This window comes from Vidua macroura, chromosome 5 (genome assembly GCF_024509145.1).
Source record: "Vidua macroura isolate BioBank_ID:100142 chromosome 5, ASM2450914v1, whole genome shotgun sequence".
In the NCBI taxonomy this organism is placed as follows: domain Eukaryota; kingdom Metazoa; phylum Chordata; class Aves; order Passeriformes; family Viduidae; genus Vidua; species Vidua macroura.
The window spans coordinates 67,324,852-67,344,067 of record NC_071575.1 but is presented as its reverse complement, the minus strand read 5'-3'; the positions used below and the strand labels follow the sequence as shown (position 1 = coordinate 67,344,067).

The 19,216-nt window shown below is 41.7% G+C and overlaps 1 protein-coding gene across 1 annotated transcript in view; it reads left to right on the top strand.

Annotated features, from left to right (window-relative positions):
* Window positions 1–7,542, top strand: part of CDC123 (cell division cycle 123) — a 32,951-nt gene extending 25,409 nt beyond the window's left edge. Inside the window, exons 11-13 of the mRNA XM_053978746.1 lie at window positions 3,353–3,481; window positions 5,271–5,408; window positions 6,232–7,542. Coding sequence (XP_053834721.1) covers window positions 3,353–3,481; window positions 5,271–5,408; window positions 6,232–6,258 — 294 coding nt within the window. The 3' untranslated portion in view covers window positions 6,259–7,542. The remainder of the gene's footprint in view (window positions 1–3,352; window positions 3,482–5,270; window positions 5,409–6,231) is intronic.
* Window positions 7,543–19,216: the final 11,674 nt, after the last annotated feature.

Below are 19,216 nucleotides of genomic sequence, written 5' to 3'. Positions count from 1 at the left end.
GCTCCTTTCACACGTACTATTGTGGTTTGCAACTGTGTTATTCATCGCTCCCTTGGTGTGTGAGTTACAGGCAGCAAAAGAATATTGTGAGCATGATTAATTTCCAGAGCCCGTGCTCCTCATCAGACTGGTTGCACAGCAACCTCACCTACAGAAGGAGAGAAATGTTCACTGTCTGCTTGTTTTAAATCCTTTCAACTCTAAATATTCAGCTTGGAGAAGCAAGTTGTTGTTACCATTGTGAATGACAGCAGTCTCCTCCCCGTGCTCACTTCAGTTGCTTTAGAGACTGTCTGGAGTTGGCTCCACAGGTCCTGCTTGCTGAGTTGGAGGGGGGAGTTCACAAAAGCTTGAGAGTCTGCCCATTGCTGTGTCCCAGGTGTGAACAACAGACCAAGTTCAAGACAAGTCACTGTGGTAAGACAGAGCAATGCAGGGAGTGGCTCTGGACTACTGCTGGCTCACAGCTCTTGTTAAGGAGCAGACCAGTGCTTGTGTCTGTGCCTTGTGAGCGTTGTCACTGTGCAAGAAGGTGCAGCTGGAGTTAGGGAGATGTAACACTTAAGTTTGCATTTTATCTGTCTGTGACTTCCTATAAACAACAGGCTTTGTCATGAGCACTTCCTTTCAGCACCCTGCTGCTTAATGCTTTAGCAAAAAAAAAGCATGAAGTTGACAGGGTGTGGTAAATCTATTGATTCTTTCTCTAAGGATCAGAAGAAAACACCATGTAGTACAAGCAGGGGAATTTTTTTTTCCCCTCCACTTATGCACAACCTGGCTTGTGCATTTCTCTGCTCTTGTATGACAAAGATTACTAATAGCAGCCAAAAGATAGCAGATAAATAGCCTTACTTCTGCTTTTTAGATACACAGTGCAAGTTATCTGAAACTGTATTTAAATCATGACATTGCATGTAAGACTTGAGAGAGAATTTAATCTTCGGAAAAGGCAGTTTGGTTACTGACCCAGGGTTATATACACTCCCATTAATGAGCCCTGGAAAGAGATACTTAGTTTGTTTTGCCACTTGTCATCAATTTGCAGCTAGCAAAGCTCAGTGCAGATTTAAGGCCATCTCAAGGAAACAGCTGTTGCACTGCTGTCTGCAGGGGTGGAGGAACACTGCTGGGTGCTCACAAAAAACGTGTTGCTTTCAGTAGTTTTAAAATCAATTTTCAGTTTTTTCCAGGGTACATTTATTCTCTAGAGAAATGATCTTAATGTTCCTGTGAAAAAGCTGAGCTGGATGTATTTGGGCTGAAGAGGAATTTCTGTGAAAGCCTTTCATAGGGAAGTATTAGGTATAAATGTTTCTGATGCAAGGAAAGATTCTCTGAACTGCTGAATGAACTTTGCCAGCCATTGCTTCTGTCTTGGTTCATTAGCTTGTTTTTCCAGAATGATAGAATGAATCTAAACCCACAGATTCCTCCTCGTGCTGCCTTGGAGCTGACAAGACACCCCCATTAGCAAAAGTAAAAGATTACTTATCATGAGAATTTGTGACAGCCTTTTGAGGAGGACCAGAGCTGGGACATGACAGCAGAGCCTGCCCCATTGGCTCTCTGCTCTGGTGGTGCCAGTATTAGTGCAGAGGTGTTGCAACTCAACCATGCAGATCTGGGGTTGCTCACCCTTCCAGAACAAACAAGAAACCACTTGGGTCTATGTCCCCCAGTTTGTAGTTTCTTTTGTAGCTGTCTGGTTTCAGCACTGTTGTTTCTGTGCTTTGGCTTCTTAAAATGTGCTCTGTGAGAGCTGTTCCCCGTGGACCTGCCCTGAGACAGACACCTGTGAAAGCCTGTGTGCACCCACACACTCCCTGCTGGGCTGCTGGCCCAGCTCCAGCTTGCAAGTCATAACCACTGGTTTCATCTCCGCTGGGACTCCCCACACCTGCACGAGGAGCTCGCTGTGGATGGTAACAGAGGCACCAGAACATTTCTGCTCACGGGTTTCCATCATTTGCAGTCCCACAGTGTGTCAGTGCCTGTGGGATAGCTCAGGTGGCGTGGGTGGGGGAGGCAGTCTCCATGTTATTCTCTGCCGAGGCTTCAGAAGCATCTTTGTGTGTTAGAAACCAGATGGCTGTAGTGTAAATAATTGAATGTATTTGCTGTTTGTATCAAGATAGGCAAGATCTTTTAAAGCAAGAAGATCCTTCAGAAATGAAGGAAAAGAGGAGAAAGCAAATTGAATGTTTAGTAGATACACAGTCTTCAGGTTTGTTTTCCAATTGCAGTTGATCTTTAATAAACACAATAAAACTCTTCAGCCCTGCTTATGTTACTGCAACTGTTTCCTTCCCTGTTTGATAGAACTGATTTTTCCCAGATGTAATACTGGTTTTGCAAATTTTTACTAGCAGCTGTAGTCATATTTCCTTATAATTTATTACAATGTTTTGTTTTATTAGAATAGTTGATACTTCTTTGGGCAAGAGAAGATGGGCCTGTGCTGGGGGTTGTATCTTGAAGTGACTCAAGGAGCACAGACTATTTCTTCCTCCCCCACACGTCTGTTACTTCTAATACGTCTTGTTAGTCTCTGCTTTCTTTTTCCAGTTGTAAAGCAGTTGTGTTGTTGTGCACCCTACCACAACTGTTTGGAACACAGATGTGTTAAAGATGGGGTAGAAACTAGTGTGGACTACTAGTAATGACTATATTAAAAATGCCTTTAAGTTAGTCTTTATTTATCTATACCTGTACAACATCTTTGAGGTTTCATGAGCTCCACCAGCATTTTGCAGACCCCGCACTCTGTTTTTAGGGTCCCTTCTAACATCAAGAGCAGCAATTTTTGTAGACTGCTGGATGGTACAGTATTGCTGAGGTGGTTTTTCATGGAAAGCAAAATCCCTGTGTGGGTGGTTTGGGTTTTTTTGCTTGTTTGGTCTTGTTTTGGGTTTGGTTGTGTTTTGGGTTTGGGGTTTTTTTTGTGGTTTTTGATTAGTGCTCTCCCCTATTCCTTGTTCATTCTCTCTGGGGATCTTGGGGATTAGCCAGGACTTCGGTGGGCTCATCTGAAAACACCTTGCATAGAACTAAATTCAGTTTATTTGAGCTCTGTCTGATCTTCTGTTAAAAAAAAATCAAAGTAAATTAATACATGATAGCTTGCTGTGATATAAAACTCTATAATGCAAAGGATGTTAGAATATTTTAAGTGCTTAAGACCAGGTAGTTTCAATTTTGACATCTTTTTATGTAAAGACCAAGCATACTACAATAATCTGAGTATATGTGTATTTTGATATTTTCTTTTTCTTTTCTTTTTTTTTTTTTACCTTTTTTGCTTTGTTTTAGTTCTGTGGTTTGTTTTAATTTGTCCGTGGTTCCTTTGTAGGGTAAGATTTGGTTAATAGATTTTAACCCATTTGGTGAAGTAACAGACTCCCTGCTCTTTACATGGGAAGAACTCACCTCTGGAAAAAACTTGAAAGGAGACCAGAGTGAAGGGGAAGCAACAGAACAGGTGAGGGAGGCTGAGTAACATCCAACAGGATTTATAGATTTGTTTTTTTCTTTCTTTTGCTGTTACAATCAAATTGTGATGCAAATCCCATTGAAGTAAATGAAGCTCCTGTGAAATGTAAACTCTCTGTAAGTAGAATCTACCTAATAGTTAATCTCAACAAGTATCACCTGCTAGTTTTAGGTGCCTTCAAGGGAATTTTTAGTTCAAACAGTACAAGCCCATATTGCAGCTTTGACCCCATTGCAAAGAAGATGCCCTGAAACTTGCTTTTACACAGTTTTGATGCGTTCCTTTCAGTTTTTCTTAAAATTGGTTATTTTTCTATATAATCACTTAAATTTCTGCTTGGTTCTTGATATCTGTCATGCAGTTTCCCATGTCTCCAGTTTTATGCTTGGGGGTAGACAAGCAGAAGCTTAACTTCTGTCTCTTCCTCATCTGGAATACCCTTAGCAAAGCCTTGTCCTCTGGTTGAACTCCCAGGGCTTGCAGAACAAGGCTTTTCTATCCCTCTTCCAAGCAGCATTTCCTCTGTAAAAACAAGTAACTCCCCGTTAATACAGAAAGGGAGGAATACTCTTCAATTTTTGTTTCATTTCCAGCTTTTTTTTCTCACTGCATCTTGAGACAGAGTCCTCATATCTTAGCAAATCCTTGGATAGCTGGGTAGGAGATAGAAAGTGGTGTGTTGATGGATCTTGGGAAACGCTTGGTTATTTTCTGAGGGGAGGTGGCTGGCCAGTGTGGGCTTTTCTTTATTTCCTAGCTGTTGAACTGCGTTAGAGGTCACTGAAACGACAAATTTCATTGAGCTGATTTTAACATTTGAGAGTTTCTTTAGTCCTGTGGCCCTTTCCATAACACATTGACAGGGAAACCCCACTCCAGGCTGTCCTTCAGGCCATTGCTTCTTTCTCATCATGGGGCTGTTGCTGTATGAAAACCCATTCCATGAACCCTCCTGCTAAAATCTGTGTCTCCTTTGTTAGAACACACTCCCAGTTCTAGAGCTGTCTCTGGGACATGTGAATTTTCATTTTGGGATTTCTTTTTCTCGTTGCCAGATTTTGCAGAGTTTTCTTTAGTTCAATCCTGGATGAAAAGCAGAATAACTTGTCTTCATGTTTCATCTGACATCCAGTCACATAATCTGGTGTAAAGTTGCTGATCTTTCTTAAAATGAAGCTGTTTATTGCAGTACAGCTGGCAATTGCACAGCATGTCAATGTGTTGAACTGAAAATTATATCATTATCCAAAACCTGTTGCTACAATTCAGCATTTAGAGATATTTTTGGCCCTTTTATAGAGGTATTTTTTCCTTCAGTAAGTAAATTGGTTGGAAAGCTTAAATTATTTCATTAAGGTTATAGTTGCAAATGTGTTTAAACAAGGAAACTGTGAAGACAAGTTTAGGGGTTCTATCAAAAAGATTTTTCTCTATCCAGATATGTATCTAGATACTATTGCCCAAAGTTCCTTACAGCTCCATTATTACAGCACTGTCATAAGCATGAATTTATTAAATACATTAATAACTGATACAATGTAAAAACTTTAAAGTGAGGTAATGAAAGCCATTATTTGACTGTTTAACATGTTTGACATTTCAAATTGCTCCTAAGTGGGCAGAGGTTTTATAAGAAAGCTACAATTTTTAGAAAGCGCAAGTTTAGTTGAGTGAGTGCCAAATAAACTCATTGGCAGCGTGACTCAGTCTCACGGAGGAGTCCCAGAAACATTTCATATTCATGTCCACTATTCTTGTCTTATCTCCTTTTCCAAAGGATTATCCAGTGTTCCGTTGTACCAACAGCAAAGTCACTGTCCAGCCCAGTCCCTACCTGAGCTACCGACTGCCCAAGGACTTTGTGGACCTTTCCACAGGAGAGGACGTTCACAAATTGATTGACTTTCTTAAACTGGTAAGAAGTAGCAGAAAAAAAATCTCTGACCTTCCACCTTTGTCTGATAGAAACACCAAAGTCCCTGGATCTCTGCTTTTGTTACTAACAAAGTGTACAAAATTACAGAAAAAGCAATGTATGAAGCCATCACACAATGCACTGTTGGGTTGATTGCTTCTGAAGTGATTAAGGGCAAGCTTTTTACTGCTCTCACTTCACTTAATTAATTTTATTTTTATGGGAAGCAATGAATGTAATTTGACAAATCTTACTGAAGGACTGAGCTGTTTCCTTTCTTACTGAAATATAAATATCAATGTAGTATGAATGGAAATGTGTTTTTTGAATGCCTGGAGCTAATGCTTTTAACTTTTAATGTTTTCAACTTCTTTCTTTAAAAGTTACAAGACAAATATATTAGGAAAAACAATGATAGAGTTGTTTCTTTTTCAGTCTGCTTTCTTGATTCTTTTAATGCACAGTGACATGAAAACATGATATCTTTGTAAGGCAGGGAAGGGAAGGCAGGTTACCTGCATCTGCATCACTGATTCTTGCCACCACCATGATGTTTTCTGGTTCTTGTATATTCCATGAGCTAATGGACTGGGCAAATCTTGTTCTTTACTGGAAATAAAATCCTACCGTTTGGATGAGAGAGAGGGTTGATATTGCTCTGTTCCATTTGCTGGAAAAATTATCTCTTACTGTTCCAAAAAATGACTTAGAAGTGCAGTCACTGTCTAATCCATTGTATCTGGAACACTTGTCATGATTTATTGGTGCTCTTACTTCAGGTAACTATGTCCTAACATTCTGAACTCTCCTGTTCTGTTGACAGAAAAGAAATCAACAAGAGGATGACTGAGGTACCCAGAAGCATTACATTGAATTACAAGCAAGAAATGTGGCAAAATCTGTATCTAGCATAACTATTAAACTATTAATTTAAAGAAAACCTGCTTTTTATAGTCAATGAAAGACCTGAAGAGCTGTTCATCCCCAGCGTCTGTTGGTTTATATAAAAGTGTAGGGAAGATTTTTCAAGGAAACATGAAAGGTCAGGGTGAGTTCTCACTGGATTCCAGGTTCAAAGAAGCAACAGCCTGAGTGCAGCTGAACAACTGCTTTCCATTTCTCATAGTGTGAAGATTGATGCCACTGAGCTACACCTTCGGACTCCCCGGTGTAAATATGGCAACACATAATGCTTGTGCAGTAAAAACATGGAGCATTCTCTGAATTTAGGCACAGTTTTGCTTAATATGTAGTCACAAAGAAAAAGGAATGTACATTTTTATCCGTAGTAACCTTTTAAAATTGTAAATTGATTTTGTTTTGGGAGCACTTCTCATCCTTTATGTAAAAAAAAAAAATTAAAAATGGAGAAGGGATTTTTTTCTTTGTTACAAGGGCTAATATTTCACAGAACAGCTATAGCTGTAGTAAACTACTTAAAGTTTGAAAATGTTACATATTGGGAATTTGGAATTCTGAATGCATTTAAAGTAAAGTAATATTTTCACAGTCGCTAAAGCAACAAAATTCATTTAATTTCACCAAATTTAATTTCATTTTCATAGTAAAGCTTTCTTGAAACCTGTTTTTTTTAACGTGATTGCATACTATACATCATCTGTGACTTTAATCTACATAATTAACATCAACCTATAATTTTATATGCAGACTCAGTCTTATTTCTTTTGTGTCACATCTCTGAGTTTCTTACGAAAGCAATTATTCTTTCAGCTCTTAAAATTCTGTATTCATTTGGTACTTCATGTTTTTTGTATAAAGAGAAGCTTGGCCAAGTCTGGGGAAACAGAAGCTCTTGTTACCAGTTGCTGTTGTTTGGGAGGTGGGGGAGGACAGTTTTAGGTGAATCACCAGCTGACTTTTGGATATAGGTGTTTGTATGGCATCAGTAATTTATTAACAGTGTGAAGAGTTCCAATTGAAACAAAAGGACATTTGAAGAAGCTCATAACCCCTGGAAACTGGTTCCTATTTCAAGCCAGTTATGTGATACTGTGTGTGTGTGTATATAAACCTGTTTGTGTCTCTTTGCCTTGCTTTTGCTGTCAGATTGGAATGGTGCTTGGTTACAATTTGTTCTTGGATGTTAAATCTGAGCTAAGTTGTTAAATTATTACTTAATGTCTTTACTTAGCTTCATTTTTGAATGAAAACTTACTGAAGTTAAAGATTATGCTGATTAAGAATCCACACATTGATGAAACATCACAGATGAAAGCTCCTGGAGTCAGAACAGTCTGCCCTGAATTGAAGCATTGTTTGAAGCATTGGAACCTGCTTCTCAATAGATTCAAATTAGATGATCATTAACTCAGAGCTGGGCTATACCTAATTCTGCCATACTGCAGGATTTTGGATGAGTGTTTCTCATCCTCTCCAGAGGGATAATTTGAGTATAAATGTCTCTAAACCGGGTAGGAACCTCAAAGTGTAAAAACTTAACAAAGCTTTCCTCTTTGTTTTAAAGTTTCTAGCCGTAACTTAAACTGTTGTGATGATCTAACCACACTTCCTTTACACAGATGATGCCCTGGCACTTCCAATAGATCCATAAATGCTTCTAAACTACAGATTATTGTCTTTAAAAACAAAGTCTTAGTTTAAAGCTGGAAGATATTTTCCCACCTCTTCCACGTGGGCTCCACAAATTAATTTACTGCTTTCTCATCTGTCTTTGCTGAATGTTCACCAGAATATATTTGGTGATGGGAGCAGTTTGCTGGGATCCTGTGCACTCTGGAGTGTCCCTTTAGGTGGGTAGGCTGGAATTTTTCTCTTCTGTGAAATGCTGACAGTCTGAATTCATGGGCTGCTCAGCCAAGCTGTCCAACACTGATAATGAACTGCAATTTAGAATTGCAGGAACTTGTCCTGCTTCCTTTGGGCTAATTCCTAGTGAAGAACCTTAAAAGGTAGCAGAGCAAAAATACTGGCCCCATGTTCAGAACTGGTACAGAAACAATCCCCAATATAAAAATATGATCTACAGGATCAGATCCCCCAAAATACCATATCCTTACAGTTTAAATACATGCTTTAGATGTACTTTGCTTTTTTGCCCAACTTCAGGTAACCAGAGAGTGAATTTTATTTCACTGTTAAGTTAAAGATTCCTCTTCTAAAAGAACTTTCACTCTGTATGTCCTTTTGATCTCCTAGGATAATTAACAAACATTATCCCTTTGGGGAGCTGAGGGAGCTAATGTTGGTAGATTAAAAATGCTTCAGATCAGTTTTACACTGAACAGTACATGACACTTTTCTATTCCATCATAAAAGCAGTTTTCTGCCTCTAGCCATCATATACAGAAATTTGAAAGTACAAATCCAGTTCAGGTCCTTGTTCATGGGATTTAATTATATCATCACCATTTGCTGAATAAGGGCCAACTGTATACTATATATTCCTAATTATATGCTTAAAACACAGTGTGAAGATGCTTGCAGTCTCATCTAGATGACAAACAGAAGTTTTAGAGGGAGGTAACATGCAGTCATTTTATACAGATCCTGTGCCTGCCAAACCCTGCAGAAGTCTGGCTGTATCTGATGGCACCAGCAGTGAGACTCAGTTCTTGGGCTGCAGCTCTGCCAGGAGTGCCAAGGAAAAGTCCTCATTGTTTCACAGCCAATACTTGTGATGTTTAATCTCCCGGATGGATAGTGGGGATCAGGATTCCTGTAACCCCATAAGCAGCAGCTGTGAACATGTCCTGGCTTAGTTGAGGATTTGGAGTAGTGCTCCTGGGCTTCAGACTATCCATGCTGTTTGTTCTCTTTCAACTCTTCTTTCTCCAGTGTTGTCCATGTCATTCCTCATCCCTCAGCCTCTTATTTGGATAAATACTAAGATCAGAATTGGTAGCAGCAGCAGCATGGATAATACTGATCTGAATTTTAAAACCTCTCTCTATCCACTTTTCCCTCCCTCTTACAAAGGCACGTTTTTGAGTGGTGCTCTATAATGCCTAAAAAACCCCCTTAACTCTAAAAGTAGGGGACAAATGTCCAGGTCTGAGTCTTAGTAAAATCAGTAGTAGCACTTGTTGGATGCTGATCACAGATTATAAAAATCCACATAACTGCATCTGACACCGTTGGCTAGAAATCTCATCTGTCTCATTGTTCCATACTCACCTGCTGCTCATGTCCAGGATGCAGAGAAAAGGTGCCCTGTGAGATGCAGTTCAGGTGCTCATTTGAACAGAGGCAGTTAGACACTCGTGGTTTCAGGCTTTCAGGTGAGCATTGCCAGGTGAAAGGACCCCAAAACAGATCAGTGGCACTGTGGGGATGGGTAATAGCATGGCACAAACCTCTGTAAAAATCCTTCTGTACCTTTGTGCATGACTGAGTTCTGCTTTCACAAACTTCCAAATTTGAAGTGCCGAATAGCCAGAGAGGAGCACAGGGTGTTTGTCAGTAAGCATAAACAGGCAAATCAGCTTGGCAACTGGTAATTGATTTCAACCTTAGAGGCCAGAAGTATCGATTCTGGTTGCATTTGGACACGTGTTGCATTTTGAACATTAGTTCAAGAAATAATACTGAACTAAAATACCTATTTTTGGCCAAGAGACGGTGGATCTGAAGTGTAACACAGAAACAGACCATGGTGCTTTTGATTCATGAAGGACACTTTGTAACACTGGTACTTAGAGGCTTAATAAATCTACCTTAGCAAAAGCTTGTCTGGATGTTGAATTAACAGTGTCTTCTACTTGAATTTGATGACCTCTGTAAAGACACAATCTCCAACTTGTGGTGGTCATCCTGACATTATATAGAGCTAAAATAAGGCTTGTTGCCATAACTGCTATATTTTGTGTAGTCTTGAAGCTTTCTCAAAGATACAGAGCCCTTAAGCAGTTTTGTGTGATTACAGGATTTTGTAGTAACAATGACATTGGCACTGCAGTAAGTCTGGTTTGGGATTTTTTGGTTCTTTCTTTTGGGGAGGGCATATTGGGGGAGGGAGGTATCCTGCTGCATTTCTTCATGTGAACTTTTACAGCAATGGGTATCCTACCTGGGTATCAATAGTGTTTTGATTTCTCTAAGGCCCTCTGAACAGCTGGCCAGGCTTCTGCCAAGGATGTGTTTTGGCAGCTTGTAGGGAAAGGTTGGTTGGCTGGTTGGTCATAAACACTTACTGCTTAGGGCCTTTGTTCAGGGACAGTTGCTAGTTACAGCTGAACTTCCAGAGAGATTTGTGGCTCCTAAACAGCATTACTGTCTGAAAGGGAGAGAAGAATCAATTCTTATTTCTGGTCTTTAGGGCTCAAATCCAGCTGGTGGAGGGACTTGAAATTCTGGGTTCTGTCTTGGCTTCTGCTATGAAACTGTGTCCTGACAGATTGTAGCACTTCATTGATGTAAATGAATTATTCATAGGAGCTGGGACTGTAATATCCAGGAGAGAGAATGAGCATGTGAAGCTAAAACGTCTGTACACCAGTGTGAGGAATACACAGGAGGAGCTCAGCGTCAGGATGTGTCAGAAATGATTGATGTGCATTTCAGTGACTTTGGAGATAAACGGCAGCACTGGATCACAGACCTGTCTGTCGCTCAGGAAAGGCTGGGGGCACTATGCTGAGCACCAGGAGTGTATTTCCAAAGCTTGGGAATCACAGAATGATTTGGGTTGGAAAGGATTGTTAAATGTCCTCTAGTCCTCAAACACTTCCAGGAATGGGGCAACCACAACTTCTCTGGGCACCCTGTTCCTGTGTGTCTCACCAACTTCATAGTGAAAAATTTCTTCCTTAACGTCCATCTAAACTGAACCTCTTTCAGTTTAAAGCTGGTGCCCTTTGTCCTGTCACTACAGCCCCTGGTTTACTATGTTTACTGTAAGCCCCTTTTTAAGTACTGAAAGGCTGCAAGATGGTCTACCCTGAGCTTTTCCCAGCTTTCCCCACCTCCCTCAGCCTTTCCTCAAAGGACAGGTGTTCCAGCCATGGGATCATTTTTGTGGCCTTCCTCTGGATTTGCTCCGACAGGTCTGTATCTTTCCTGTATTGGGAACCCCAGAGCTGGATACAGCACTGCAGGTGGGACCTCACCAGAGCAGAGCAGAGGGACATAAACCCCTGCTTTGATCTGCTGCCCACGGTGCTGGGGATGCAGCCCAGGACATGTTTGGCTTTCTGGCCTGGAACTGCATATGGCTGGCTTGTGCTCAATTTTTCGTCCACCAGTATTTCCAAACAGTACTTGAGAATCTGTTGGGAAAGTGCCTAACATGGGAAGACTTGAAAAGACAGAGAGTTAATAGGACTTTTTCCAGAGGACTGTTTGTATTTCAGAAGGTACAGGGTGTTGTTATTCTGGAGTTAACTGTTCTGGGTTGCAGTCAGGCTTATTTGAAGCTTAAAACTTTAGAAGTCAGAAGTAATTCAGGTGGAAGTGACCATGGAGTTGGCATTTGGTGCTCTGGAGACAGCAGGGAGATGAGAGGAGCAGAATAAAGACCTCAAAAGGCAGTTTTGGTGAGTGTGGGTGTCGATGCCTGGATCCATTTGGGAGAGGTGGGTGAGATAACTGAAGAGAGGTGCTTTTTTAATGGCCCATCAGCAGTGTCCTAATGTGAAGGGAAAATGGCACAGCAAGGGCTTGTAAGGATCAATCAAAATGAAAACTGTGGAAATCTGAAGGAAAGGCACATGATTAAGTGTGAAAAAATGAGTGGATGGAGAAAAAAATGACAGATGATTCAGAGAAAACTGATGCTGTTAATGTTTTCTTTGCCTCACTATACTCTTTTTCCCCTTTTCAAGGAAAAGAAGAAATGAAGCAAATTAACACAATTTAGCAGAAAAATTGCACTTGGGATAGCTATTGGTATAAAGCCAGAGAGGGCATTGTGAGACCACTATACATTTTATTTCAGGGTCTGTATTTTTCCATATCTTTGTTAATGGCTGGAGCAGTGAAATAAATAGCCTGTATAAAAATCTGTGGTTGGCAGTGACTTGAGAATACACTCAGGCACTTTGGAGGTTTGTATCAGAATTTGAAGTGGCCATAATACACAGGAAAAATGGCCTGAAATAACGAGAAGAAATTTGATAAAGGCGAGTGCAAAGAGCTGTAGTTAGCAGGAGAAATCAGACATTCGAGAATAAATGGGTGAGAGCTGGCAGAGCAGCAGTGCAGTGGGAGTGGATAAGTTACAGTAGAGACCATTAAATACAAGGTGATAATAAGCTGTTGGGGGAGGATAAAGGCAGGTGTCATTCAGGGCTAGCAGGAGAGAGGGATGGAAAAAATGAGAGATTCTTTTGTTAGATGAAAGGATGGTGTAGTCAGATGTGTCGCTTTAGGCACAATGTTGCAAGAAATACATCGGTCATTGGAGTGCAGCCAAGAATGAATAAAGAATCACAGAATAATTCAAGTTAGAAGGGATTCACAAGGATCATTGAGTCTGGCTCCCTGTTCCTCATAGGACTACCTAAAGCTAAACTGTGCGACTGAGAGCATCATGCAGACCCTCCTTGAATGCTGTCAGGCTTGGTGCTGTGACCACTTTCCCTGGGAGCCTCTTCCAGTGCCCAACAACCTGCTCATTGAAAAACCTTTTCCCAGAGTTCAGACTGGACAGCATCCCCAGTGCAGCTTCTTTCCATTGCCTCATGTCCTGCTGCTGGTCACCAGAGAGGGGACACCAGCACCGCCACCTCCCCCCTTGAGAGAGGTGCAGACTGTGAGGTCTCTCCTCAGTCCCCTCCAAGCTGAACAAACCAAGTGACCTCAGCTGCTCCTCATAGGTCTTGCCCTTGAGACCTTTCACCATCTTGGTCACCCTCCTCTGGACACACTAGAATAGTTTGATGTCCTTCTTACATTGTGGTGCCCAAAACTGCCCCCAGGACTTGAAGTGAGGCTGTCCCAGTTCAGAGCAGAGCAGGACAATTCCTTCCCTTACCTGACTGGTGATGCTGTGCCTGATGTATCCCAGGACATGGCTGCTCCTCCTGCCTGCCAGAACACATTGCTGACTCAAATTTCACTTTCCATAGTTGTGTAGATTCAGAAGATCCCCCTGAGCCTTCTCTTCTGTACATGGATCCCTCCCAGCTCTCTCTGCCTTTCCTCACAGGAGAGATGCTGCAGTGTCAGACATTTCTCCGAGGAGCACCCTAGAAATGGTGGACAACTTTGAACTCAAATTGCTTAGAAAAAACTACTGTAATCATGAAACATGTTTTTCTAACTGCATTGGATGTCAGACTCTAATCCCAGAAGGAACAACTTGGCCTGTGCCTATGCAGGGTAGAAAGGGGCAAACCTGCTTTCTCTGGCTGTGTTTTCCAAGTTATTGCTTGCTGCTTCTGTGACAGCAAGATGTCCCTTGTGTCCTGGTTTTGGGATCAGGAATGTTCTAAGAGCTGCCTCCAGTTCCCGCTGTTCCACAAATTCATGTTTCTTCTCATCCAGGACTGTTCAGGCACTTGAATGGGTGTTTTGGCTAATTATTGCCTGCTGCTCTTTCAGCACGCACCTGCCACTTGTACCCTGGGCCCTGGGTCAGGAAGGACTCCTTTCTCTCTGAATTTTCTGCTCATGGGATAGTTCATTGTTATCACAAGAAAATGTGATTGATTAGAAAAGGCAAAATCAGGCTTCTTCAACGTGGGAAAAGGGGCTTAGCTCTGTGTTGTTTCTAAAAGAAATCAGCCAATACATAGCAAAGATGAGCAGGGAAAGCCCTCAGAGGAGAAAATCCCAGCCGTGGCAGGGAGAGCCTTCCGAGGAGAAAATAATCCCAACCCTAAGGCAAGCTACAAAAAGAATCTAGGGAAATTGCAGGAATAATGCTGATTATGCTCAGTCTTACTTGAGACCCTTCCTCATCCTATTCCCTCACTTTCCATGTGGTGTGAAAATTTCTGCTCTGTCTCAGTGAGACACCCCTCCCCAAACTTCAGATCTCACCTGAGGATGCCACATGCCCTTTCAAAGTGGGATCCATGCTTGATTTCACTGATTCCAGGTGGAAGCCCTCGCTGCTTTCCTATCTCTTGGGGATGTGAAGGTTCAGCCCTTCTCAGTGCCCAGGGCTGAAGAGGAAAGGAAATTCAGCTCCAGCCCTGGGTTTGGATTTGGGTTTTCTCCTTTTTTCAGGAGGCAATGATCCACAGCAAGAAGTCAGCCAGAGTCCAGGAATAGCAGTTTGTCTCTCATAGAAACCATTTGATTGGCATCACTGAGCTGCAAAAAGACCCGGTGGGCTTGGTGACAGATTCTGATCGCCTGGAGACAGGTTTTTCTCTCTCATCTCACAGCGAGGGGAAGAAAACTCATCTGGTATCCTTTGTACTTGCATACACCTGGGAAAGGGGTAGCAGATCTTTTGAAAAGGAGTTGCAGAATGGGATCATGCACACAGAGGGAAGGAAGTGTCGTGCTGAAAGGCCTCTGTCTCAAAGTGTTTGCCCTTTGGGATTTGGTGTTCTTTGGAGTGTGAATACCCCCAGAAAGGAACAACAACAACAACAAAAAGTATGAAGGAATCATACATAATGGATCTCCATTTTTAACCTAATTCAATCAAGAGGTTTCTTAAACTTTTAAAATATTGTGAAAATGGGCAGCTCGATGGAGAGAGATGCTCTGAAAGCCCCTTCCTGAAGGAAAAGCTGCAGTAGTGGTTTCTGTAGCAGTGGGTAATGAATCTATGAGAAATGTATATTGCAAATGCCCTGAGGGCAGGAAAACCTTCAGCACAAATTTCTTTTATGAGTCACTATAGAAATAAACCCCCAAACACAAGTCTGCACAAGCCCTGCCTACATTCTGCTACCTTGCAGGTAAACTGCAAATGAGTTTGATTCAGAAACATTAAACTGTCAAAGAACTTCGACACAGGACACTTTTAATTTGCTTTGGCTGTCCGTTTCTCATGGAGAAGACTTGGAAATAAGTGCTAATGAGTGATAATTGCTGCTTTTTCACCAGTTAGGCCTGTATAGCTCTAAGCAGTGATTGATGATGGCTCCTTCCACTGCCTGTGATTTATTTACCGGCTACGCCATTAGAGAAGCATCATGGATTTCTAAATAAAATATTCGACATCTTAAATACCTTGGCAATCAGTAACAGAACCAGTTTTTTATATCTGGCTCCTCAGATCATGCTCAGCATTTCTCCTGGTATTTTAGGAAAAAGGGTTTTTCATTGACTTTTTCCTAAAATAGAATTTTTTCATAAATCCATGAACATCTGAGACCCTCACTGCACACAGCCTCTACCATGTGCATTCGAGGAGGAAATTGGAGCACTGCCCAAGGATGGAGTTTGCTTCACACTGGGGTCTCAAGGTGGAGAACAGAAACTAGTATGTAATATTTGGGCATCTGGTTCCCGTTTTTCTTATTCAGCCTTAGATTCTTCCAGGTATGGAAACAGTTAGTGCAGTCGCTGTTAATTTCCTAAGCAAAATATTATCTGCTTCTCTTTAATATGGACACATAATCTTTAATTATGTTGTTTTAATACATATAGCAAAGATAATTCTCCTTAATTATTACCTTGAGCACATGGCTGCAAATGCTGTTCACATATTTTTTTTTTTTCAGTAGGAAGTCTGCATTAGTCCTAAATATTGAAGTGTTTTTCATTATTGAGGGTGCTAATAAGTTATTCAGCCTACAGCTTTCATGTGTCAGGAGATCAGGGCTGTATTAACTTCATGGTTGCAAAGCCTTCTTTAAATTTAATATAGGGAAAAAACAGAACTCAACCCTGAAATTAATTAACCTGAGTTGTTCCAGACACCTGCAACTGCCACGTGTAAGCATCAGTCTGATGTCTGACATTTATGGCTGGAGAAGCAGGTTTCTGTTTGGAATGGCATTAACCTCTGGAGCCTGGGAACAGCATCATGGGCTGCTGTTGCTGAGGCATCTTCAGCAAGGACTTCTGACTGCAGAAGGTCCTCCCTGGGCAGGAGATTCTCCCTTGTGCTCTGTGCCCACTGCAGGGGTCTCCCTCAGCAGCAGGAACCTCCTCACCACCCTTCTCGAGGCTGGAAGGAGCGTGGAGAAAGGGAGGAGGCTCAGTGGCAGGATGAGTGTGTTACACAGAGATTCAGGCTGGAAGAGGTTGCTGTAAAACATGGGAAAATAGCGGCTTTCAGCCTTTCTCAGTCACAGAAGCTTTTCCAGCAGAAGTGCAATAGCTCAGATCAGAAATTGGTGCTGCTTGCCTTGGTCACACCTTACAGGCACCTAAGATTGGATGCATCCATGACCTCCAGGGACTCTGTGGTGATGGGCTGAAAACCACAGCTAAAAACAGGGAAAAATGAGGTTTTCCCTAATGGGATATTCCTTTGTAGCTTGCTTTTATGTGCTGTGGTATCCCTTTATGGGAGTCAGGACTTGCAGCACACGCCTTGCGCCCAGAGAACCCCAACTGTGCAGGGAGAGGATCTTCATGGGCAAGAACTGCAGGACTGAGTATCCCCTGTAGAAAAGGGACCAGAAGGAGCCAAAACAGAGGCTAAACCAAAGAAGCCCAGTAAATTGTTCTGCAAATAGTAGGAAAACAAATTCTGGTTTCCAAACATCCTCTGTAGCTACAGAGTCCCTTGCATTAAGCTCATCCTCAGACTTCTCTGTGTCCCTCAGCCATGGGCAAGGCACAACCTCCTGTGGATAAATTGGAGCTGTGCCTGGGCTCTCCAGCTCCTGGGCTCTCAGGTCAGCTGGAAGGAAAAGCAGAACAGAGACACTGATTCCACACTCTCCTTTTCCTCTACCCAACAAAAGGTTTTCACAAAATGTACAGCTGTTTGATGTATTTGATTTTTAGCTGTCAAAATTGATAGAAATGGGCCACTTGTGGCCCTTGAGGTTAAAATGTGGGGTGTGTTTTGTATCTCAACATCTGGACACACCTTTCTCCCATCCCTGTCTCCCAATGGAGTTGCACCCATCATTCTGCCCCCAGTCCTGTGTGCACAGAGCTGGTGCTCAGCCCATAACATTTCACAGCGTTTTCCATGAGCCTCCAACAGCTTGTTAAATAGGATAATTCTGGCTGCATGCTTCCTACAAATGCTTCCATTCATAGATCCAGCACTTGCTTCTCCTAATTAAAGGCAATTCTCCCAGTTTGGATAATTTTGCCATCAATAAAGTGAAAGACATCTTTAAGTAAGAAGCCCAAAATACTATTAAGAAGAGATAAGGAGATAATATCATACCTGCTATCTTCAGAATGTTGGGTTTCCACACTAATTAAAGTGCAATTTATGACATTTAGATCCTAGCCTATACTTTTTTCTTCCTATTTGATTATTTTTCTTACAATAGCATTCAGTTGTATTTTTTTTTTTTTTTTTTTGGTACCGTAAGACCATCTTTTGGGAAAAATAAATATAATGAATTTGGGGAAAATGAAGACAATTATTTAGTACTCCAGTAACTACAGGCTGAATTTTGTCAAATGCCGCATATCAGTAAATTCCCGTGGTTTGAAATTCAGATGATGTTTATTAGGATTAAGAGGGATTCTAGAGGAGAAATAAAAATAAGGGACAGAGAATAGAATGGAATATAAAGGTAAACATGACGAGTACAACTAGAGAGATGGTTAACTCAATCCAAGCAATGTTTGTGTGTAGTTTGACCTGCTGAGGACTTTTATTGAGCTGGGTCCTGTCGTAGACAATGACACCGTGCATTTTGCAGTGATGAATTTCTAATTACTGAGCTGAGCGTTTCCAACAGCGACATTTCTCGCAAGTTGGATATAAACCTAATTATTCCAGGTTTGGTACTCTGACATCAAAAAATTAAAAAGCAAGCATAAAATATGCTTTATTGCCTATATTCTCGCAGTTATGTACCTCTAGGGTAGTGTGAGGTGGCTCTTTGTTCCAGCTTGCGTGTTTTAGCTGTGCCTGGGGTGTGTGGGAGGAGATGGTTTATGAATGTGTCCATGGCTTCGTGCACAGTTATGCAAGAACTTGTTTCTTAAATAGAGGAATCCCGGGAAACACAGAGAGAACACAGTCCACCCACCCTGGAGAACCAAACCCCCCTGAAGAAACCTCACACCTTCTCCAAGATTCATTCCCAAGGGGGAATGAGGAGAAGGGAGCAGATTTACACGGTACCGTGCTACGTGATGTAAATGAATGCTGCAATAATCCAATTTATTTCCACAGTTGGAGGTGCTGTCCACAAGATAGCATCATCCAGTCCAAAGACTCTGGGAACTGACCTGAACATGCTACAGAGGTGATTCCTGGTGCAGTGGTATATATATTAAAAAAAAAAAAAAAGAAAAAGAAAAAAAAAAGAAAAAAAAAGGCAGGAAAAGCAAAAAAGTGAAGCATATTTTCAGTTTAAGTGATTGATTTGGTCCTCTGTTCTTGATCAGGCAAATTAGGTGTGTGTGGAGCCAACTTCTGCTCTGGAGAGGGATGAGAGAGGAAACAGAGGGAGCCAGAAATCTCCATGCCCAGAAATTCCCATGCCCAGAAATTCCCATGCCCAGGTTACAGTAATGAAGGCCAGCTAAGCAATGGCTATATCCCAGAGGTTGGTACTGTGCTGGAAGAGGCTGCCAAAGCAAATTTGCTGAGGGAATGTGTTTTGGACCTCTTTTTGCAGCCCTCAACAGCGGTGTCAGAGCTTCTGGCTTAGACTGGCCAGGGGCTGGCCACAGGTACAGGGTTTTGGGAGATGTCACTGTCTGGGTCTGAGCTTGCTCCATACTGTGATGCTTGCCCCAGCATCTTGGACATCTCACAGAGGTTTTTCACTCCCACA